Source organism: Drosophila guanche, unplaced genomic scaffold, assembly GCF_900245975.1.
Source record: "Drosophila guanche unplaced genomic scaffold, DGUA_6, whole genome shotgun sequence".
Taxonomy (NCBI): domain Eukaryota; kingdom Metazoa; phylum Arthropoda; class Insecta; order Diptera; family Drosophilidae; genus Drosophila; species Drosophila guanche.
Window position 1 is genome coordinate 2,720,838 of NW_022995755.1, and position 21,333 is coordinate 2,742,170.

A 21,333-nucleotide genomic window follows, 5' to 3' on the forward strand; every position below is an offset into this window, starting at 1 on the left:
CCCAGCCACAGCCCCAGCCAAATCGCTAAAACAAACAGAAGTTCCCCTTGTTCCCGACTTCCAAGAAAAGTTACGATTTGCATCTCTCTTACAGAGTGATGTGCACAAATATGAACTATAATTAGCATTGGAAACGTGACTGTTATGACGTCTTGACCATCTCCGCTTTGATCCAGTCCAAGTATTGATGCACGCGTGTGTAGAGGCCTGGAAAGTCTGGAGTGTCGCAGAAATTGCCCGTGGAGGTGATGCCCATCACATGGTACATGCACGGAAAGTCCTTGTGGTATGTCAACACCGGGCCACCAGAGTCCCCGTTGCATGTGTCCTTGTGCTCATTGGAGCCGATGCATATTTGAGTGGTGCCATTGTAGCCATTGGGCAGCTCTTCGTTCGGCTCGGATGTGGTGCTGCAGCGAGTGCCATAGTTATTCAGGCGCACCTTTCGCAGCTTCTTGGAACTCTCGCTGACAACCTTCACCTGCCCCCAGCCGATGGCAATGAATGTCTGATCGCTGGAGCCGTCGTGGAAGGGCAGGCAGGCCGGATGCTTGTACTCGTTGAAGGTGACGGGTCGGCTCAGTCGCAGCAGTGCAATGTCATTGTAAATGATGGGATGAGCGTAGCCAGGATGCACCGTGGAGTTGGCCACACTAAAGTCCTCCGGATCAGCGTCATCCTTGTCGTTGTCGAACTCGAGTTCTCCCAACCGAACCACATTCACTGCGCCACTGCAACAGAGAGACAAGCAAGAGGGAGAGTTAAGCGAAGAGAATCTCCTCCCCGTTTGATACTCACTTCTCGCTGTAGAGGCAATGGGCAGCTGTGAGAACATGTAGATTGCTGATCAGTGTGCCGCCACAGAACCAATTGATTTCGTTATCTTCATCGCGATTACCCAGGCGAGCGGCGTGTGGAAACTCCTTGGGCACGGCGGGACCTCCACCTATAATCAGCGGCGTGTAGCTGGTGCATGTGTCTCTGGTCTTGTAGATGATCGGTGCATTCAGATAGAGCAGACTGAACTCTGATGTCTCCTCAAACACGCTCTTCTTGTAGGCAGCGCATGCTGTAGGACCGATTGGCCATTGAGTTCGTGTCTATAATCTCTGATTACTCACATCTGACTAGATCCTGATCTTGGGCTGTAGTCCAGCCTGTGGCTAGCACCAGCCAGGCAGCGCACAGCTGTAAAAACTTTATTGTAAACGCAGTTTGCATTTTCCTCAGTCACTCGTCTTGTGTTGTACACTCGCAACGCTCTGGCAGCTACTGAATGAACCCCAATCAATAGACGGACTCCGTGTGATCTTTGCGAGGTTATCGTCCAGCGAGAGATTGAGATTGCCATAACCAGATGATACAGGGGTAGAAATCATTGACTATATTGATTATAAATCATATAAGCAAATGAATATTATGTGTACGATCTTTGAGGCTACAACTTGGCCATCTTTAAGCCGGTTTGCACTTAGAAAAGTTAGCAAAACTCTTGGCAATCGAAGCCTAAACAAATCTCTCGTTGATTTTAAAAATAACTTATGAGTAATGGGATTCTGAATATCAATTACAAACCGGTTAAGTTTAACGTTCTTCCTGGTACTCAAACAAACACAAACACACAAAAAAGATAGAAATATAAGCGATGTATTTGCTGCCCTTACGGACTTGGCTTGTAAACGGAATAAATCTTCAATTGGACCTCGCCAAATGCTGCTTGATCCAATCCAAATAGTAGTGGACCCTTGTGTAGGCACTGGGCACATCGGGTGTATCGCAGGCAATGCCATGGGAGGTGATGCCCATCACGTGATACATGCAGGGATAGTCCTTGTGATAGGAGAGCACCGGACCACCCGAGTCCCCATTACATGTATCCTTGCTCTCGGGCGAGCCAATGCAGAGTTGTGTGCTCGCATTATAGCCATTGGGCAGCTCCTCGTTGGGCTCCACGCTGGTGAGGCAACGCTGTCCGTAGCCGCGAAGCTGGACTTTCAAGAGCTTCTTGGACTGCTTCTGGGCAAACTGCCGTGCACCCCAGCCAATGGCAATGAAGGTCTCGTGGCGTTCGCCATCGTCAAAGGGCAGGCAGGCGGGATGCTTATACAAACTAAAGTTGACCGCGCGACGCAGCCGAACGATGCCAATGTCATTGTAGAGCGCTGGATTATTGAAATCCGGATGCATTGTGGTGCTAAGCACTTCAAAGTCCTCCGGCTCCGCATCGTCCTTGTCGTTATCAAACTCCAGTTCACCCAAGCGTACCACATTCACAGCTCCACTGCAGCAAGAGAGAGGGAAAGATTTAATATTTAGTGTAAAAGATCGATAGTTTGGACCCACTATTCGGCGTAGAAGCAATGGGCTGCTGTGAGCACAAGCCGATTGCTTATCAAAGTGCCGCCACAGAACCAATTCGTTTTGTTTTCAGCATTGCGATTGCCAAGTCGTGCCGCATGCGGGAATTCCTTGGCCTCAGCCGGTGATCCGCCCACGATAAGAGGTCGCGAGCCATGGCAGGAGTCGACTGTCTCATAGGTAATGGGTGCATTGGCAAAGAAGAAGCTGATGGGCACACGTTCCTCGAACACTGTGCGCTTGAAGAGTGTGCAAGCTGCAAGAAGCAAGTGCTAGGCTAGCGATCATGTGTAAAATATCTGGAAGATCTTATTTACCTTGCTGCGCGGCTGGATCAGGGCTCTGGCTGAACACTAGAGTACCGATGCCGCTCAGCGAAAGCATCAACAGCACCGAAGTCAGTAAGCGCATCGACATGGTTATGAAACGTCGATGAACTGCATTGAAAGACGAACGCTTGACGACTAATTGAACTGCGCAGCGGAGAACTCCGCTCCGCTCAGCACGAGCCAAGTTCAATCTCTTACAAGCGCACAATCAGCTGCTGCCATAGATACCTGTTTACCGCCACACAGTTCGCTGGCTTAACATTTATATTAATGTTTGTTTTGTGCTAATTTACAAAGTTTAACAGTCTTAATATCTAAAGAGAGAGAGAAAACCCTTCTAATTAAAGTGTATTCCTTCCGAGTTAAAGGTCAGCAGGAGGCGCATAAAATCATCAATGTCCATGGATCTCGCACGTGATGTGGCCATATCCAGCTCCTCTAGAATTTTGATGACTTTCTCCTGCATGTTAAAACCCTCTTCAAGCGGCTAAAAGACACAAAATAATATAAAATGTGAATATTTCTTAAGATTTAAATGCTTTGACACCCACCTCGTTCCTCAGCGAGCGATATAATTTGTAGTTCTTCTCGAGCATTTCAATCACGGAGCTCACTTTGAAGGTGGCAGCGAGTGTTTTGTTTTTGCGCAAGAAGGCAATGCGTGTGAGGCCATCCCATTCGGTAAAGTTGACCGGTGGCGGGGGATTCTTCGGCTCCAGGCGCACCACACTCGACTCCACCTTTGGCGGCGGCCTAAAGTTATTCTTGCCCACCTTCATGAGCATGTCCACGCGGGCCAGCAGCTGTGTGTTAATGCTCAGACGGCAGTAGAGCTTGTCGCCCGGCTTGGCCACCAGACGCTGAGCGAACTCGCGCTGGAACATGAGGACGGCGCAGCGGAAGAGGGGCCGGTGCAGCAGAAGTTTGAATATCAGCGGCGAACTGATTTGGTACGGCACGTTGGCTATGCACAGGTCGAAGAAGGGCAGCTCTGCTTTCAGGAAATCACCAATGAGCACCTGCAGCTTGGGCTGCATCGGTGTGGCCTGCACACGCTTCTGTAACTCGGCGGCCAGGCGGGTGTCGATTTCACAGGCAATCACCTTCTTGGCCTTCTCCAGCATGCGAACAGTCATGTTGCCCGTACCAGGACCGATTTCCAGCACCACATCTGTGGGTCGCAGGGCAGCCTTCTCCAGCATGGTGGTTATCACCAGGGGATTCTTTAAAATATGCTGGCCAAAATCCTTGTTGAATGCAATTCCTGCCATGAAACACGGTTAGAACTGAATTTCTTTGATTTTTTCACTGCTTCAACTTACCCTGCTTTTGCACCTCATTGTGAACGCGGCTCTTCTTCTCCGTTTTTACTTTTGGCATGGTTTAAACGTGTGTTTTTGCCTATAAAATGCGTAAATCGTAAAAAATCGTGTTTTGTTTTGAACATGTGCAGTTTAGGACAGTGTGACCGCAGAATTCTCAATAAAATATACCGGAATAAAATATACTAAATCCCTTCCCATTATTCAAATATACGATCTTTACCAATGTGGCAATGCTGTTCTAGCTCAAGTGTTCATTCAAAATAATTCGATAGGGCGGTTACATTTTTCATAGGTGTTACCTCTTTATTTATTAATTAGTTTTCACTTAAAATTATAAATCAATTTTTGTTGTTTTCAATTTTGGTATCTTTGGTTATCTTCGCACAGGTCTGTGCACATCGGTACATTTGTTTATTACCATTTATTTAGTATCTGCTTTAACATTTTCACATTCTTCCTATCTTGGCTTTCTTTTCTTTTCTCCTTTGTTTGTGTTTTGTTGGATTTTTAATATATCATTTTTTGTTTTTTCTTTTTTTACAACATATCAACTGTTGACTCTTGACTTTATCTTTACAGTTATTTATCTCTTTTGTTTAAACATAACTTAACTTTATTTATGCTTTCCGCCAATTATAGTTTGGTTACTTATTCGGCCTTTGCTTTAGTTGTTGTGTGTGTGTGTTCTGAATACTTTCTGTTAATGAATATTACTTTTGCACTGACTCTTCCTCTAACTACTCCTCTCCTGCTGCATCTCTTTCAGTTTGTTTGCGCTTTGCTTTGTACGCCACTCAATAAATAATTCAATATATTTGATTCTTAGTAGGTTTTTGTAGTTAACAACTTTTAGACAATGATTAGGGAGGCCTGGGCTGCCGTTTGTATGTGTGTTTTGTTTTTTCGTTAAGTATCTAAGTCTAAGATGCGAAAGGTACATGAAAAAGTTGCACATATGTATCGGTTCTGTGTTTTTGTTCTTTGCTCTGGATCTGATCTGTGAGAGTAGTACGAGCAGTACATTCAGAGTTATATAGTAGTAGTATGTAGTAGTACTGGCTGGATTGCTCTCCGGGAGCCCTTCTTTGGCAAGCAATGACGTTTGACCCTATAGCTTTTGTGTGTGTCTAGCAGATTCAGAGTGGGAAAGAAGGGAGCATTTGCTTTGCATATTTGAAGAGTGAGCTTATAGCTAACATTTGGTTTCACATTTCCCTATAATATTTTACTTGTTTCAGGTTCCGCGATTTGTGCTTTTCTTTTCATTCTCCCATATCCCATATACCATTTCCCTTGACTGTTCCTGTTCCCTTCCATTCTTTGTATTTTGTGTGTGCATCCATCAATATTTTCTATTCTGTTTGCCTGTTCTCTGACCTAACCTGACCTCAAGTGACCAATGGACTATACTCATATAAATAAATCATGTTGGCTGGATGCGTATATCTGGTGAGAGTTGTTGCTCTATTTGTTGTATATTTTTGTATCATTTTGTTTTAATTGAATAGGTCTACTATTTGTCTATATTTTTCAATCTTTCAATCTTCTTCAATGGCCTGAATCGTCTAGCGATCGTTGAGCTCATTGATTTATAAAATTATTCTTTTATCTTTTGTAACATTTTTTTGTCCTATGTCTTCTCCTTAAACTTTTCTTAATTTTTGTTTGCGTATTTTTGTTTATTTTTTATTCTTTTTTTTTTTTTGTTTTTTGGTAAAATGCGTTCTTGAGAATACTTTAGGTTAACATTTAAATTGTAAATGGGTAACTAGCGCTTGCGCAGACTTGCTATTTCACAAATACATATTATTATTATTTATTATTATTATTATTATTATTAGACACTGGGGGGCGTTTATTATTACATACAATTTTTGTTGTGTTTATGCTTGCCTCTGACTCTGCATTTTTTTTGGTTTTGTTCCTGCATTTTTGTTTGTATTTTATTTTAGTTAACAATGCTGCTTATAGTTAATAAATCTCCTGTCCTTGAAGGGTTCTTGGCTAGCCATACATCCTTCCACTATAATTATAAGTATATATTTTGTAATGATTTCTTGAAGCAGAATTCCTTTTTGCTCTGTGAATAGATTTAAAAACATAAAACGGAAACAAATATTTGCCGCATGAAATGTGTCGTATATTAAATAATAGGACTAACAACATTTAAATAAACAAATAAACAGATTTCGATGCGTCCTACTACAAATTTTGTTTCGAATAGAATTTAGCTTTGAGTCTTTGGCTTTAAAATCAACATATAATAATCGTTAATATTTTATCTCTCATCTCATCCTATCTCTTCCTTCTTCCATATAATTTCATTGTTATTTAACTTTTGTTCGGCCTTCTTTCTTTACGCTAAGTGTTTTTGTTTGTTATATAAATATGCCTTTAGTTTCACAATTTTCATATACTTTATGTATGTATATGGTATTTTGTATATATAATTTTTTTGCTCTGTTCTCCCCTCTTTCACTTCGGCTTACGGACTAAACACGTTTCTTTTCTGGTTTGTATTCCATAATTTGTTTGTTTGTTTTTTAGTTTTTAGGTTTTAGTTTTTAGCATACATAAATTGATGTGAATTTTATAGACATTTGTTTGTTTTTAGCTCTTTATTTTCTATGATTAGTTAGCTTTACTTTCTCTTTGTTTTGTATTGTTGGTAAATTGTATGCGTTTTGTTTTTAGGATTTTTTGGCTTAATTTTTGTTTTAGTTTTGTTTGTTTGTTTTTGTTTTATAAATATTTGTATGTATAACAATAAGGTTAAATTTTAAAATAATATCGCTTTAATACTTGAGAAGGAAGTTGTGCAAGATTTCATTCAAATACATATAAAAACAAATTGAAATTAAATTTGTGTTTATGTTTTTTTTTGGGGGGGGGGGGGGGTATTTTGGGTATTTGTTGTATAGATGGCATGTGGCATTATGTTTTATTTTTTTTTTTTCAGAGGTTCCCTTGAGATTCGCTTGGAGCAAGACCTAAGCTTGGACGCTGTCTGACCGTCTTTATGCCTGCCTTTAAGTGCGAAACTTGAGATTCGGCACGTTAAATAATCAATCAATAAATAACTAATAACAAAATTGCACTTTTTGAGCCACAATTGCAGCCCACATTGGGCATTGACTAGATGGGTTCGGGTGCGGGGCGAGGCGGTGGATTGGCATGGCAAAACAACATAACTTCAATAAAATACAAATACAATAAATAACTTAAAATTCTCTAAGCGGCGGAGGCAGGCTCCATCCAAGTGTAGCTGCAGCTTGAAGCTTAAAGCGGAAGCGGAAACGGAAGAGGAATCTGCGGTTAAACTTAACAATTTCTTGGTTCTCACTGCCATCATTAAAATTCAAGTTGAGCAGCAGCTAAAGCAGCTAAGCTTTGGCACTGGTTCTTGGTTGTGTTGATGGCTATGGCTGGGTGACTGGGTACTTGCATTGTTTCACTTCTCTGATTCGAACCTAGGATTTAGAACGAACTAAGGACAACCAACGACTACAACTGGAAAACAGACAACAATGAAGCGAAACAATACGAAGTTTGCTTGTGCTAGGGATATACGCTAGAGGAATACGCTAGACGCTAGATGCTACATGGTAGATGACACAGATGACAGTTGCTTGACTGATGCTAGATGACGGCACAGATCGATCTGCATGTCCACCCAATTGAAAACACTAACTCACTGACTGATCTATGTGGCCCGGGCCAGGTCCCTAGGGTGTGTCAGGTTATTGTTATTTCGGCGGATCAGATCGTATGCGATGCCTCCAAAAGTGAAGGGGAAAATGAACAACAATCGTTGGGCCCTAGTAGACTTTGCGCTCTGGTCCGAACTTTGGATTGACAAAGGAGAAGCCAGCGAACTCATCCTGATTGATGCAGCGTATGACATCGTTTCCGATCGGTGTCAGCACCGGATCCTCCTTGGTGAATTCCGCATCGAAATTGTTGGCATCGCGTGGATTTTTCTGCGTAGAAGCAAAAGTTGTAATCAAACTGCATGACTGGAGTATGAATCTCTCAATGCTTACCATTTTTGGTCGGAATGGTGGCTTTATGTTGCGCTTCTCCAGTTCCTTCCAATCAAGCTTATTGAAAAATGGATGCTTGCGTATCTCATTCTCATCGCCAGTGCAGCCCAGACGCTGCTCCGGATTCTTGGTGAGAAAACCTGCTCGGAAAGAGTCGCCCACATTAGCAGGAAGTTAAAACAAACCGTTTGAAACTTACCCTTTAATATGGAAACGGCTTCGCGGGACAGCCAAACGGGATAGAGGACATCGTCGTGCATGATCGAGTCGAAGAGCTCGTCCTCATTGTCCGCCTCGAACGGCGGCTGGCCGGCCATCATCTCGTACATAAGCACGCCGAGCGCCCACCAGTCGACAGAGGCGCCATACTCCTGCTCCTTGAGTATCTCCGGGGCAATGTAGTCGGGTGTGCCACAGAATGTTGTGGTCAGCATGCCGTTCATGATGCCCTCCTTGCACATGCCAAAGTCGGCCAGCTTGCAGTGCCCCTCCTGATCGAGCAGAATGTTGTCCAGCTTCAGATCGCGATAGATGACACCGTGTGTGTGAAGGAATTGCAGCGCCAATGTCACCTCCGCCGCATAGAAGGCGGCACGGGCTGCCTCGAAGCGACGCGCCTTCTGTATCTGGAACATCAAGTCGCCGCCATTCACATACTCCATCACGAAGAACAGGCGGTCCGGTGTCTGAAAACAGGAATGTAACGCAGTCAGGAAGGGATGGTTGGCGGCCAACGCCAGGATGCGCTTCTCCGTCATGGTGCAGTCCACATCGTCGTCCTGGATTATGGCATCCTTCTTCAGCACCTTGATGGCATAGATCTCGTCGGTGCCCTTCTTCTCGGCGAGCATCACCTTGCCGAACGAGCCCTTGCCCAGCACCTTGATAAAGTTAAAGTCCAGCAGCGAGCACTTGCCGGGGCGTGTATCCCCGGTGGCTCCGCCCACGGCCAGGCTCATGCAGCTGCTGCTGTTGTACCCGCTGGTCAGCGTGGTCGTGGAAGTGGCCAGGCTGTCGGCCGACATTGTGCCACTGCGGAACGATGCACCGGGCACATTGTCCCCGTCTCCACCCAGCGAGGCGCCATAGTTGTCCTCGCCACCCTGCTGATTCAAGTACTTGGAGCGGCGCGGCTGCTGGCCCTGCTTGTCAGGCGAGATGCCGAGCGAACTAAGGATCTCGGCCATCTGCTTGGTGTTGATGCCGCACGTGTTGGCCACGTTCTTCTGGCAGCGCTTGTGCACATTCATGCAACAGGTCTCGCACTGCAGTCCCTGCTTGATGAGTCCGTACAGCAGCGAGCCGCAGTGGTCGCAGAAGGTGAACCGCTTGTAGCTGTGCACCACAAACCGGTGGGGCACATTGACATTGAATCTCTGGCCGGCAGGCACCACCTCCACTTTGGTCTGCTGCTAGACAAGAGTAATTGGAGTTGGAATAGAAAGGGTTACCTTTGATCTGAGCACACATATGTTAAGAGTATCGAGTTGCTTACCTCTTCTCGCATGCCCGGACACTTGGACACCACGGACAGATGACATTTTTTATGTACAACTAAGGTGCAGACTGCAAATGATGAGCGGAGAGAGAAAGAGAGACCAAAAACAACGATATATCATTAATATCTTCACTCGAAACAGGGCATAGCATGACTGAGTGCATGGCAGATTGCAGCTTATGGAGCAAACTCTAGACTCTAGGACATACGATTTAATGTTTTGTTGTGTATTTACAGGATATCATATCGTTTACTCAAGCTCATTGAAACATTCAGGGTTAGACACGATAACTCTCATTGATGGCATTCTTTGAGTTCTTCGCCGAATATCACCATTGAGAGGGCATAAAATACGAATAATTAGTTGAAATCTTTGATATTTCTTTGGTGCACAATTGGATTATTCACATGTTGTGTGTGTGTGTTGCTCAGGTGAAGTTTTAGTTGAGTTTTCAGTGCTCTGTGCCTGTGCCGCCAATTAGTGTTCGTTGAGGTGTACACAAAAGTTTTTTATTCACAACATTCAGATGCATCGGGCAGAATACAATTTTCTAAGACTTTTATGTTGATAGCAATAAATGAAAAGTGTAACACAAGAGATTACGAGCTACTTCGGTGGGTCCGAAGCTTTGAATATCTTTAGAAAATTTCCAACAAAAGTTAACTGGAATAACAAGTTTAACCAACTGAAATTTGAAGTCAAGATAGATAATTTTCTACTTATTTAAGGCATGCAATCAGAAAAAGTATATAGCTTGGGATTATAACAAATACATAGACAAACTTGGATATTTTGAAGCTAATAAAATATTACTTTTCTTCTATGGAAAATCTAATTAATCCCCCGGAATAACATAAATGTAGTACAGGGTATTCATGGGTTTCTTAAAACTTCCTTATGGTTTACAATTACAACGGACGATTTCCCCGACAGACACACAGATTAGTATAGCACGACGTTCAGTTTATTCTCTCTTGACTAAATGAAGGACAATGCATGTGATGGCAACCCAATCGATTAGTAGTAGTGGTGCAGAGTGGACAGCAACAGTGCCAGGATACCAAACTGTCCAAAGAGAGAGAGTGAGAGTGAGAGTGGACAGCAGGTGAGCCGATGGTGCATCAATGGCAGAGTCCATTCTAGACAATGCTAAACACACTTGGCAAGGGAGTGCAGGGCACATCTCGACATCCACATCCAATCAATAAAAGCATTTATTACCTTTTGTTTCACAAGGCAAACAAAATTAAACAATATTGGTACATAAGGTAATAATGCAGCTAGACGAACAATATCCAGATGCTATTGTTCTTTCAATCGAATAGTAGCAACAGCATCAACAACAACGACAAAACGACAACAACATGGACAACGACAACAGCATACAACGAATAAAATGAGTAACGAACAACGAATAACGAACGTAACAAGCAAATGCAAAAGTGATATGGATAATGGGGGGGAACGGAGCTGGCTCTCCACTCCTAGAGAGCTCCAAAGCACCAGGGCACCCAGGAGGACCCGTCGACTCTGGTTCCGTTTAGTTTCGAAGCAAAACACATACCTTGACATTGATAGCCTTGTTTACCAATTCCCCTGCAAAAAGGCAAGAAATTCCATGGCTATTGTATGTATATATATTTTTTTTGGTAACTGAATGAAGTTTTTGTTTGTGTGGTTTGTGTGGTGTGTTCTGATGTGATGTGGTGTGGAGTGTGTGATTGAATGAATGAAGAAACCGCCAGTGGAAACCCAAAAGAAAATCAAGCATGAGCTGTTGATTCATGAATTGTTCCTGACCCCACAAAAAGCAGCTTTTAAAGTGACACCCAAGCCACTTGAATAGAAACCAGTGTTAATAATATCAATGGAAACAATAAATAGCTAATAGAAAATCAAAAATTAAAGTCTGCATTACCCGAGTGATGAGGGGATGATACATTAAGAACATAGAAATAAGAAAGATCAACTCAAATCGATTCAAATCAAATCATAAATAGTTTCAAAGAGATGATAAGAGAGAGAGAGAGAGAGAGAGTGGAGGTGTGTGGATAAATCAAAACAAATCCCGAAACTAAATGCATGTTTATGTAAATATTAATCACTGCAAATACAACTTAGGAATAATGGTACGGTAGATGTTCAGCCCGGTGCGGCCGAGTACGGTGAGTACGTTTACGAATATTGTACGATTTATGTATGCCGGCGGCCAAGGCCGGAGCGGAGCGCTTCACTTACCAGATAAACTCCCGACAATGCGAACAAAAGGTGGGTTGACGCAAAAATGTTGCCATGAACTTGTGACCATTCACCTGGAATTGCAAGAGATGTGCAGAGGGTCAGTTAGCCGTGGCATTACTGAGTATGTTGAGGGTTGCACTCACCTGGTGCACACGTCGTCGCATGGCTCCACGACGGCGATTGAAGCCAGCGCGCTCTTTGAACTCCTTATTGACGGCCACAGCGCGTTCCACCTCGGCCTCAGCTTTGGCTTGATCTAAACAAACAAAACAAAAAGGATAAAGGCTTGGACTCATGACATGCTGGACATTTGAGCACCCACCATTGCATTTCTTCAGCTCAATGATGATATGGATCTTCCCCTGTGGCTCCAGGTTGACCTGCAAACAGGGATATATGTTAGAAAGAGGCATTTAAAAAGGATTCTTTGTAGACTTACCCATAGATCTGGAGCTCCTGTCTCGCTCTGCATAAGATCTTCGAACGATATAATACAATTGGCCACAAAATCATCCGGCGGCAGGGCCGCATCGTGAAAGACGGTCAAGTTGATGTTTTTGGCATTGTTAACATCGTGCACGAACTGCTCATTCCAGACAGGATCGAATGTCTTTGAGCGTGTGGTAGATCGATCTAGGAATGTAGAGACGATAAGTAAGGTATCCCCAAGCGTATGGGTTGTGGTTTTAACTCACCAAAGTGACTCTCGTCGACATCTATCGAAACGTAGGGATCAATGAGCTGCTCATCGGCTAGTTTGCCGAATGTTAGGTTGTGGCGCTTCTGGAAATCTGTCGGACGCAGGCCGCTCGCCTCGCACACCTTGATCTGCAGCTTGCCCGTAAACATTGTCATGGCCCCCCGTTTGCCCTTGCTGTGACTTGACCGTCCTGCAGATACAACTCCTCTCCCCTGTTGTGGCTAACTGGCTGTTCGGGTCTCTGGAGAGGGGGTTTATATCTCTTTATTGCAACGATCCCCGGTAGCAGCTGGCGGACTGCGTCTCGTGAGTCAGCAGCTGCGGTGGTTTGGTTTGCTTCGGTTCAGAGAACAGCAGGAACCACTCTGTGGTCGTGTGTGGTGGTGGTGGTGGTGGGTGGTGTGTGTCTGTGGGTCTCTGTGGCTGATCTGAAATGGCAAGATCAGATAAGAATTTATTAATGAAATGACCAATGACCGAGTGATGACGTTCAGAACTTTCTCTATGGGGCAATGAATGTTAGTGTAGGTCATTGACACTCATAAATATAATGCTATTCACGATACACCCGATTCACTCCCCAAGGTCGCCCTCACATTGATGGAATCCACTCATACATACACACACAACTAACTGTAAATACATACATATATGTATTATGTAGATATATGCATTCGTTTGGGGGCATTAGGCAATCGCTCAAACGACAACAGTCCCATGAAACGGAAAATCGAAAATAGTACGCGACCATCATCTGTTGTGGTTATATTCTCCCCCCACACTCCCCCACATCACATATAAATCATTATCATTCCCAGGAGTAAGCGGATGCACAACTTTTTCAATCTTCGCAATTTCGTTTCCCTTCGATCGTACAATAACGGTAAAGCGCTGAGAGAGTCTCTTTAATTGAGAGGAAATCCACAACAAAAAGGAAACGTTTCATAATAAGTACTCACAAAACGATTTAATTCAAAAGAATGTTTGGTGGGGAGGGGGAACAAGTTGTTTTTCTCAAGGTGCCTTCAATTTAGCTTTGATTAGGTCTTACATCTTTTGATGGCAATTTGTTGCCTTTTTTTATGCAAATTGTTTTTAATGCATGCACAGAATCAGTATGGGCACACACACCACACATAGGAGAGGAGAAGCTATTTTTTCAGAGATAAAACAACAAAGAAATAATAACAAGCAATCCTAATGCCTACCCCTACCCCTATTTCCCACCCACCCACAACCTACTACAAGGCAGCAAGCAGCAGCAGCAGCATCACACCAACACACAAAAATTCCAGCACCAACAATACGCATGCACACACACACACACACTCAAGATTGGAGAAACACCAGCGATTTACAGGTCCGGATTCCGCATTGAATTAGAATTAATATTAAATCCGGATTAACATTAGAAAACTCAATTGGAAAATTTGTAATATTCTAATTGGGAAAAATGAAGGCGAAATCTGAGTATGCGCGTTGGTGTGGGTGAGAGAAAATAGAAGAGAGCGCAGCGCGTTTACATTACGTTACATTACACCTCAATTACTTACCTTACCTTTGCTCTCTCCGCGTTGCTGCTCTCTTTCTGGCGCTCTCAATCCCTCTCTTTCTCTCTCTATTGTTGGTATATTAGAGAAAAAATGTTGAGCTATGTGTGCGAAAAAATTAAGGATGCCTTGACACTAGAACCCACACACACAGATACAGATGCACGCACACGCACACGCACCCTGTTTGCACAGTTGAAATTTGTTGTATCTCACGGGATTTTCTTTGTTTTTTCTGGCACTTCGCGAATCACACAATCACGTATCCAACATTTTCCATTCCTGACAATAGTTGTGCATTGCTGGGTTGAATATTTCCTCGATTTAATTCGTGTCGTGTGTGTATTAATTGATAAAAATTCACGCCAAAGTGTTGGATACGGACAAAGAAGAAAAAACGAGTGTTGTAAAACCACTGACTGGATCACGCTCATTTTTTCGTTTCGTTCATGAGTGAACGAACTACTTAGTTCACATTAACCCATGAAAATACAACACTAGAAAAGGTGAACAAATTGAGTTAATAGCTTGATATGTTTAAAATTAGTGAAAAACGGCACCAAACTGGCACCAAAACTGAATGCAGGCTGACCGTATATGACATTTAATTGCTTATTTAATAAATTTGTGGTATGTTCATAATGTTTGAACGAACTTCGGTCACACTGAATACATGTTTATGTTTCACTTCACGGGCCGCCCGAAAAAAACCGAATTTTAGCTGAAATCGTGATTTAAAGTGACAATCCCTTATTCAAAATGAGTTCGGGGATAGTACGCACTCCCGTCTCGCAGATAATCAATAACAAAGCTGACCAGGATGCCGAGGAGGAGCCAAAGAAGAAGTCCCGCGAGGATTGGCGCAAGGCCAAGGAGTTGGAGGAGGCGAGAAAAGCGGGAACAGCCCCAGCCGCCGTGGATGAGGAGGGTCGCGACATCAATCCGCACATTCCGCAGTACATCTCCAACGCGCCCTGGTACTATGGCACACAGGGGCCCACACTGAAGCATCAGCGGCCACAGCACGAGGATGAGCAGGGGCAACTGGACAAGCGGGCACCCAAGGGCCTCGACACCACTAAGATTGTGACAAAGTTCCGGAAGGGCGCGTGCGAGAACTGCGGCGCCATGTCGCACAAGAGAAAGGATTGCCTTGAGCGGCCTCGCAAGGTGCAGGCAAGGTATGCCGAGTCGATTGTGGTGCACGACGAGCACATCGTGAGCGAAGCCTCCATTAACTACGATGAGAAACGCGATCGCTGGAGCTCCTACGATCCGGCAAATCACCGGGAGATTGTCGAAGAGTACGAGAAAGTGGAGGAGGCCAAGCGGCAGCTAAAAGCGGAAAAACTTAAAAATGGTAAGGAAATTATTAGCGCACTTTCATCCATGAATTCTCACCTTTTCCACTCTACTCAGATCCCGATGCGGAGATCTCGGATGAAGAGGGTAACGAGGACAAATACGTCGATGAAGTAGACATGCCGGGCACAAAGGTGGACTCCAAGCAGCGGATTACCGTGCGAAATTTGCGTATTCGCGAGGATACAGCGAAATATTTGAGAAATTTGGATCCCAATTCCGCCTACTATGACCCCAAGACACGCTCTATGCGTGACAATCCGAATCCAGCTACGCCTGCAGAGGAGTAAGTGCCAGTAGACCAGACGATTCATTTCTAATTCATTCTCCTTTTTTAGAGCCGAGTTTGCTGGGGAGAACTTTGTGCGCTTCTCGGGCGACACAACAGCGCAGGCCACAGCTCAACTGTTTGCCTGGGAAGCTCATGGCAAGGGCGTGGATGTCCATCTGCTGGCTGAGCCCACGAAGCTGGAGCTGCTCCAAAAGGAGTACGAACAGAAGAAGGAACAGTTCAAGTCAAGTGTAGGTCACGACATTTTCCATAATTATTCTGAAATATCTTCATGACTCCTCCCTTGCAGACAAAAACTCACATTGTGGAGAAATATGGCGGCGAGGAGCATCTGAAGGTGCCGCCAAAGTCGCTGCTGCTGGCTCAGACCGAGGAGTACATTGAGTACTCGCGCAGCGGCAAGGTCATCAAGGGCGTGGAGAAGCCCAAGGCGCGCAGTATCTACGAGGAGGATGTGTACATCAACAATCACACGACAGTGTGGGGCAGCTTTTGGAATGCCGGCCGCTGGGGCTACAAGTGTTGCAAGTCCTTCATAAAGAACTCCTACTGCGTGGGCATGCAGGAGCCGGAAGGCTATTCAGACCATCAGCAGCAGGCGAATAGCTCCGCCACAGCAGAACCTGTAGAAACATCCGCTGAAGTCGAAAACAGAATAACAGAGGAAGATCCCCCTGAGAAGATCGCTTCGGAGGCAGAATCTGCGCCCAGTTCGGAATCATCCTCAGAGGAGGAGGAGCCAGATGTGCGCGAGAAGAAAAAGTCCAAGAAGAAGTCAAAAAAGCGAGAAAAGCGAAAGAAGGCCAAGGAGCAGCGAAAGCGGAAGGAGGCGAAAGAAAAGGAAGCTAAGGAGAAGGCGGCGGCAACAGAAAAGAAAGTGCAAGAGGACCTAGACGATCGCAAGAGACCCTACAATAGCATGTACGATGTGAAGGCGCCCACCGAGGACGAGATCGAGGAATGGAAGAGGAAGCGACCACGCGATGAAGATCCCATGGCGCAATTTCTCTGAATAAATGTAAAATAAAATAAAAGTAACCACAAAAAAACTGGAACAAATACCATTAGAATAAAGTTTAATCTTAGACGATCGCATACTGCTCGTAGAGCAGCTCCCTGATCTTGTAATATTCCTCCGACAAGCAGCCCTCCATGGCCACTTTGCCGGCATCGACGCGTCGCAGCGCCAGGGTGCCATTGGTGCACCAGAGAACGCCGCCCGAGAACTCAGAGTTGATGTTGTTACGCAGGAGAATCTGCTTAAAGTCCGAGAGCTTCAGCTCGTTGATGAGCACCGAATTGTGGACGGGAATCTCGTCCTCCTCGAGTGTCTCCAGTGTCAGAGTTTTGCCCTCCTGCATGGCTGCATCTTGCTCCACAGTCACCTCCATGGCAGTGGGTGGAGCATCGATGGCTTTCAGACGCATGCCCAGACGGCCATCGACCCAGGCCACCTCGGCATCCTTGCCCTTCTGGAACTGCAGCTGGGAGACCAGACCCTCGGTCAGACGCACTTGATAGATGTGAATCTCTGTGGTCACATCGATGATCTCGCCCTTTTGCGGCGTGAAGACGCGTGCACCCACATTCTGCTCGCAATGTTTGGCCACCACCTGGGTGCCCTCTTCGGTGCCATGGACAACGATGACGCGACGCGGTCGCAGCTGGGAGAGAATTTTCAGCATGGATTCCCCATCCGAGCGGCCCTCGAAGTCGATCCGTTGGATTTGTGCATTCACTTCGATCATTTTGCGTTGATTAATCAGCTTTGTGGGCTTCTCCAGCAGCTGGACATCGGTGTCCATGTCCCCATTGGCTGGCTGTTCAATGCCCGTGCCCGGCTCCTCCTTCTTCACATTTTCCTTGTTCGGCTCCTCGGGTGGGAACTCGGTGTTGTTCATGTCCGCAATGCGATAGTCTTCCAGATTGATGATCTCTCCGTATTCGTCGTACTTTATCTTCTCCTCGTGGTAGGGAAACATCACATGGTGACGTTTGTTCGACTTAAAGAAGCCGGAATGATGACGCCCCTCGGGACGAACGACAATATCGTGTTTGCCCGTGATGACGCTCATCTCGATGTCATCTTCAGACTCGGAACTGCTCTCCTCCTCGGGTTCTGGCTTGGCAATCAGTGGATTAATCTTCTCGCCTTGTGTGCGCAGGTACTCCTCCAGTTCGGCTCCTTCTAGGTCCACGCGCCTACGCACATCCAACTCGATTTTCCTGCCCGGCGCATAGTTTTCCACCAGATCCATGGCCAAGGTGCCAGGCGATGTGCGTGTGGTCAGAATGATGCTGTTGTTGGCATTGCTGGCCCACTGTATAAAGAGATCTCGCGTGAAACCGCTCTCCAGGTCTGGGGTGCTGGCCAGCACCACCTTCGGGCCGGCTGGCAGCTTGTAGACATCCGCCAGCGTGTGGCACAGCTGGATGTGCTTGAACTGGAACGGATTGTTGCGGGCTCCCTCAAAGGCTTTGGTCAGCTTGTCGCTCATCCACTCGATCTGAGACTTAGCGAACTCCACCACGTTGTAGCTGACGTTGTTCAGCAGGGCCAGCGAGTAGGCCATCAGGCCCGACTCTTTGTTCTTCCACAGCTGATCCAACATGTGCGCCAGTTCCAGCATACGACCCGCCGTGTCTGCGGCTATCAGGACATTTCCATTGTTCCTCACTGTTTGCAGAATGTTCGTCATCAGCTTCTCGTCGCGGGCACGTCGACGCGCCTGCTGATATTGTGCATTGTAAGCGTCGGTTATGAGCAGCGACGGTCGCTGCAGTCGGTCCAGCTCACAGCCACTCAGATGGCGTTCCTTCTTGTGGTTGAAGTCGGTGGCATAGACAATGTCCTCCTCGCCGACCTTGACTATCTTCCAAATGGTGCCGCCAATCATGTGTCCGGCATTCAGGGGCGTTATGGATATGCCATAGCCCTTGCCCTTCAACGACACCGTTTGGTTGTACTTCAGCTGCGTGATCTTCTCGAAGGCGGTGTCCACATCGTCCAGCGAGAACAGATCAAAGTCTCCCATGTTGAAGTGTGACATGTACAGATCATACATGAACATCTGTCCCATCTTGAAGACTGGTATCGTGGCATAAATGGGACAATTGAGTCCCAGTTTCCCCACCAGATAGGGCAGGGCGCCCAAATGATAGGCGTCTGGATGGGATAGCAGTACGGCATCCAGTGTGTGCACTTGCCTGGAATGAATGTTCACAATTGTTTTGTTTATTTATTGTACTCTCTCCCCACACATGCAACAGCACTCACCTTTTGAGTTCCTTTATGAAATTGGGATCAAACTTCTCGTCCCATCCGCAGTCTAACAGAATTCGCACATCGTCAATCTGGAGTATGTAGCATGGTGGCGACTCATCCATCGCCCCGGATATCGTGTGCAGCTTGATAATTGAAGTCATTTTAAGCAATAAACTATATAAACAAATGCTGGAACCAATTTCGGTTGAGAAATTATGCCGGGATCTAGGGCTGCACAACAAATATACCAAATTACTGAGAAATACACCTAAATTCAGTATATACTATCTGGTTAGTGCTTGAAATAATAAAAGCAGATGCACTAACTTATCCTAACGATTACATTACGATTATCCTAAAAAAAAAAAGATAGGCTTATGGGAAAAGAAAGCAGAGAGAAGAGAAATGTTAAGTGATCGTTTTGTCGCAACAAGTTCCACAGCTTCTCTACAGCTAACATTAATTTAACAGCTTGTTTCGTATCTCTTCAATTGCATATGGGATTTGAAGTTTCTCTAATAATATCTTACTGCATTTTCCATCAACTCCAGCTCAATGTGACTTTAGCTTATCAGCTCGAAGAATTGGAGCACTTTATATTATCTTTTTAATCTTATCGCATGTTGAAATTTTTTTTATCTTTAGCACCTCTTAGCTTGATGATTCAGTCTGTAGTGACTGTGCAGCCCTGGTGATGTCTGCATAACAAGCATATATATTAAATTTTGATAAAATAGTTCCAATATTGACGGATATGTGTTACTGTTGTGTGGCAGGAGTTCGTGTCCAGACCCCGCTCCAACATAATGTTTTTACGCCCGTATCACCTACACATGCTGAAGACCATTGGAATCGTTACGCTCATCGTGTACTTGGCGCTGCCCTTCCGGTTTGCGTCCCACTACGACTATATCGATGGCGCTCAAATAGAGGAGGCGCTGCTGCCGCAGGTCACGCTAAATGTCTCCCTGCAGGAGGTGTTCGAGTGCACATACACGGACATCATTTCCAACAACAGATTTGTGTACAGCAGCGCCCACTACCACGAGAACGTCCAGCATGAGGAGGAGATCAGGCCAGGAGGCGAATTCATGCCGGAGCATTGTCAGGCGCGGTACAGCACCGCCATCATTGTGCCCTACCGGCAGAGGGAGAAACAGCTGCACGCCTTCCTCACCTACATGCACAACTATCTGCGCCAGCAACTGATCCATTATCGAATATTTCTGGTCGAGCAGTACGACCAAAAGCCCTTCAACCGCGCCATGCTCTTCAACATTGGCGCCAAGGTGGCGACCGAGTACGGTTTTCCGTGCCTCATCCTGCACGACGTGGACCTCATGCCGCTCAACTCTGCCCAGATGTACGCCTGTGTGGAGAAGCCCCGTCACATGTGCTCGGCGCTGGACCACTGGCGCTTCCACCTGCCCTACCAAGGCCTCTTTGGCGGCGTGGTGTCCATAACTTCCTTGCAGTTTAAGCAGATAAACGGCATGTCCAATCTCTACCATGGCTGGGGCGGCGAGGACGATGATCTCTATGTGCGCATAATGGCCGAGGCAATTGGCATCTGCCGCTTTGCACCGGAGTACAGTGAATACACGATGCTGAAGCACAAGCCGGAGCATCGCAATGAGAATCGTGTGGCACTGCTTCGAGCCGCTAAAATGCGTCAGCACATGGATGGCCTCAGCTCGCTGGTCTACAAGGAGGTGGAACGACGAATGCACAGCCTGTTTACGCACATTCTGGTGGAGACCTAAGTGCGGCGATTCAGTATTGTTAATCAGCTTTTAGGTTTTAACTATTTGTTAGGGAACTAGCACTAGGACTAGGATATCAGTGGTTGATATTCACCCAACTCGGGGGCTTGTTAGTTAGTCGCACTTTTTTAGTGGCTGGCATTTTGAATTGTTTTAGATTTGGGATGCACAAAGCGTAGTTTAGCAAGAGATTAGATACTTCGTGATATCTCCACTCATTAGGCTAAGACGGGAAACAAAGCTGTTATGGAATGTTATGGAAAATAGTACAATGTGGAAATCTTTTCAATAAGACTATTATAATCATGTTTAAGCACCACACGCTCTGCCATCTGCCAAAAATAATAAATAAATAAATAAATGTGCAAATTGTTTGCTTACTTTTGGAGGATTTAATCCACACCAACATTGGAAATGCAAATTTCCTATTAAAATACAATAAATAATTGAAGTGAAATCTCACATGTACTCTAACTTGACGTCCACTTGTACTTGGGATCGAATTTAAATGATTATTTGCTGTAGGTAAAGAATCCCTTTAAAGGCTAGACGCCTAGTCGTTGATTCTGCTTGGTTATAGTTGCGAAATTTACATTAAAAGATAAT

General features: G+C 45.3%; 6 protein-coding genes across 10 annotated transcripts; 2 read left to right on the forward strand and 4 right to left on the reverse strand.

The window, feature by feature from the left end:
• Nucleotides 1-96: 96 nt before the first annotated feature.
• Nucleotides 97-2,837, reverse strand: LOC117589721 (serine protease snake-like). Of its 2 annotated transcripts, XM_034281890.1 has the most exons (4): nt 2,676-2,837; nt 2,344-2,614; nt 1,874-2,281; nt 102-323 (listed from the first exon to the last, which is right to left on the reverse strand). In XM_034281890.1, exons 1-4 carry the CDS (start codon nt 2,773-2,775, stop codon nt 143-145), a joined length of 960 nt encoding a protein of 319 aa, XP_034137781.1. In that variant the 5' UTR covers nt 2,776-2,837; the 3' UTR covers nt 102-142. The 2 variants fall into 2 exon arrangements, with proteins under 2 accessions (XP_034137782.1, XP_034137781.1); XM_034281891.1 differs by lacking the exons at nt 1,874-2,281; nt 2,344-2,614; nt 2,676-2,837 and adding exons at nt 799-1,069; nt 1,122-1,282 and having other exon boundaries at nt 97-731.
• Nucleotides 2,838-2,937: 100 nt separating this feature from the next.
• LOC117589724 (probable dimethyladenosine transferase) lies at nt 2,938-4,152 on the reverse strand. The gene is made up of 3 exons (XM_034281894.1): nt 4,010-4,152; nt 3,239-3,951; nt 2,938-3,174 (listed from the first exon to the last, which is right to left on the reverse strand). The coding sequence occupies exons 1-3, from the start codon at nt 4,065-4,067 to the stop codon at nt 3,025-3,027; spliced, it is 921 nt and encodes a 306-aa protein (XP_034137785.1). The 5' UTR covers nt 4,068-4,152; the 3' UTR covers nt 2,938-3,024.
• Nucleotides 4,153-6,429: 2,277 nt separating this feature from the next.
• Nucleotides 6,430-14,439, reverse strand: LOC117589719 (protein kinase C). 4 transcript variants are annotated; one of them, XM_034281885.1, is made up of 11 exons: nt 14,054-14,439; nt 12,491-12,923; nt 12,235-12,428; nt 12,118-12,175; nt 11,939-12,051; nt 11,793-11,866; nt 11,119-11,150; nt 9,551-9,621; nt 8,255-9,464; nt 8,056-8,195; nt 6,430-7,992 (listed from the first exon to the last, which is right to left on the reverse strand). In XM_034281885.1, exons 2-11 carry the CDS (start codon nt 12,648-12,650, stop codon nt 7,831-7,833), a joined length of 2,214 nt encoding a protein of 737 aa, XP_034137776.1. In that variant the 5' UTR covers nt 12,651-12,923; nt 14,054-14,439; the 3' UTR covers nt 6,430-7,830. The 4 variants fall into 4 exon arrangements, with proteins under 4 accessions (XP_034137776.1, XP_034137779.1, XP_034137775.1 ...); XM_034281884.1 differs by having other exon boundaries at nt 6,753-7,992; nt 8,255-9,467; XM_034281888.1 differs by lacking the exons at nt 11,119-11,150; nt 12,118-12,175; nt 12,235-12,428; nt 12,491-12,923; nt 14,054-14,439.
• A 261-nt stretch (nt 14,440-14,700) lies between these two features.
• On the forward strand, nt 14,701-16,750 carry LOC117589720 (pre-mRNA-splicing factor Slu7). The gene is made up of 4 exons (XM_034281889.1): nt 14,701-15,405; nt 15,465-15,693; nt 15,746-15,929; nt 15,989-16,750. The coding sequence occupies exons 1-4, from the start codon at nt 14,805-14,807 to the stop codon at nt 16,709-16,711; spliced, it is 1,737 nt and encodes a 578-aa protein (XP_034137780.1). The 5' UTR covers nt 14,701-14,804; the 3' UTR covers nt 16,712-16,750.
• Nucleotides 16,751-16,758: 8 nt separating this feature from the next.
• Nucleotides 16,759-19,187, reverse strand: LOC117589718 (probable cleavage and polyadenylation specificity factor subunit 2). The gene is made up of 2 exons (XM_034281883.1): nt 18,977-19,187; nt 16,759-18,906 (listed from the first exon to the last, which is right to left on the reverse strand). Exons 1-2 carry the CDS (start codon nt 19,123-19,125, stop codon nt 16,782-16,784), a joined length of 2,274 nt encoding a protein of 757 aa, XP_034137774.1. The 5' UTR covers nt 19,126-19,187; the 3' UTR covers nt 16,759-16,781.
• Nucleotides 19,188-19,637: 450 nt separating this feature from the next.
• On the forward strand, nt 19,638-21,072 carry LOC117589722 (beta-1,4-N-acetylgalactosaminyltransferase bre-4). Its single transcript, XM_034281892.1, has one exon. The coding sequence runs from the start codon at nt 19,771-19,773 to the stop codon at nt 20,725-20,727; it is 957 nt and encodes a 318-aa protein (XP_034137783.1). The 5' UTR covers nt 19,638-19,770; the 3' UTR covers nt 20,728-21,072.
• Nucleotides 21,073-21,333: the final 261 nt, after the last annotated feature.

What these genes read in the sequence shown, in the direction of transcription:
- LOC117589721 (XM_034281891.1), bottom strand. Translation starts at nt 1,221, where the DNA reads ATGCAAACTGCGTTTACAATAAAGTTTTTACAGCTGTGCGCTGCCTGG. An exon ending in AGATCAGGATCTAGTCAGAT is followed by an intron (nt 1,070 to 1,121) that starts GTGAGTAATCAG and finishes TCGGTCCTACAG; the next exon opens with CATGCGCTGCCTACAAGAAG. An exon ending in CATTGCCTCTACAGCGAGAA is followed by an intron (nt 732 to 798) that starts GTGAGTATCAAA and finishes TCTCTGTTGCAG; the next exon opens with TGGCGCAGTGAATGTGGTTC.
- LOC117589724 (XM_034281894.1), bottom strand. Translation starts at nt 4,067, where the DNA reads ATGCCAAAAGTAAAAACGGAGAAGAAGAGCCGCGTTCACAATGAGGTG. An exon ending in CAATGAGGTGCAAAAGCAGG is followed by an intron (nt 3,952 to 4,009) that starts GTAAGTTGAAGC and finishes GTTTCATGGCAG; the next exon opens with GAATTGCATTCAACAAGGAT. An exon ending in ATCGCTCGCTGAGGAACGAG is followed by an intron (nt 3,175 to 3,238) that starts GTGGGTGTCAAA and finishes TGTGTCTTTTAG; the next exon opens with CCGCTTGAAGAGGGTTTTAA.
- LOC117589719 (XM_034281884.1), bottom strand. Translation starts at nt 12,650, where the DNA reads ATGACAATGTTTACGGGCAAGCTGCAGATCAAGGTGTGCGAGGCGAGC. An exon ending in AGCCGTTTCCATATTAAAGG is followed by an intron (nt 8,196 to 8,254) that starts GTAAGTTTCAAA and finishes CTTTCCGAGCAG; the next exon opens with GTTTTCTCACCAAGAATCCG. An exon ending in CACCATTCCGACCAAAAATG is followed by an intron (nt 7,993 to 8,055) that starts GTAAGCATTGAG and finishes GCTTCTACGCAG; the next exon opens with AAAAATCCACGCGATGCCAA.
- LOC117589720 (XM_034281889.1), top strand. Translation starts at nt 14,805, where the DNA reads ATGAGTTCGGGGATAGTACGCACTCCCGTCTCGCAGATAATCAATAAC. An exon ending in CCAGCTACGCCTGCAGAGGA is followed by an intron (nt 15,694 to 15,745) that starts GTAAGTGCCAGT and finishes CTCCTTTTTTAG; the next exon opens with AGCCGAGTTTGCTGGGGAGA. An exon ending in AGGAACAGTTCAAGTCAAGT is followed by an intron (nt 15,930 to 15,988) that starts GTAGGTCACGAC and finishes CCTCCCTTGCAG; the next exon opens with ACAAAAACTCACATTGTGGA.
- LOC117589718 (XM_034281883.1), bottom strand. Translation starts at nt 19,125, where the DNA reads ATGACTTCAATTATCAAGCTGCACACGATATCCGGGGCGATGGATGAG. An exon ending in TTCATAAAGGAACTCAAAAG is followed by an intron (nt 18,907 to 18,976) that starts GTGAGTGCTGTT and finishes CATTCATTCCAG; the next exon opens with GCAAGTGCACACACTGGATG.
- LOC117589722 (XM_034281892.1), top strand. Translation starts at nt 19,771, where the DNA reads ATGTTTTTACGCCCGTATCACCTACACATGCTGAAGACCATTGGAATC.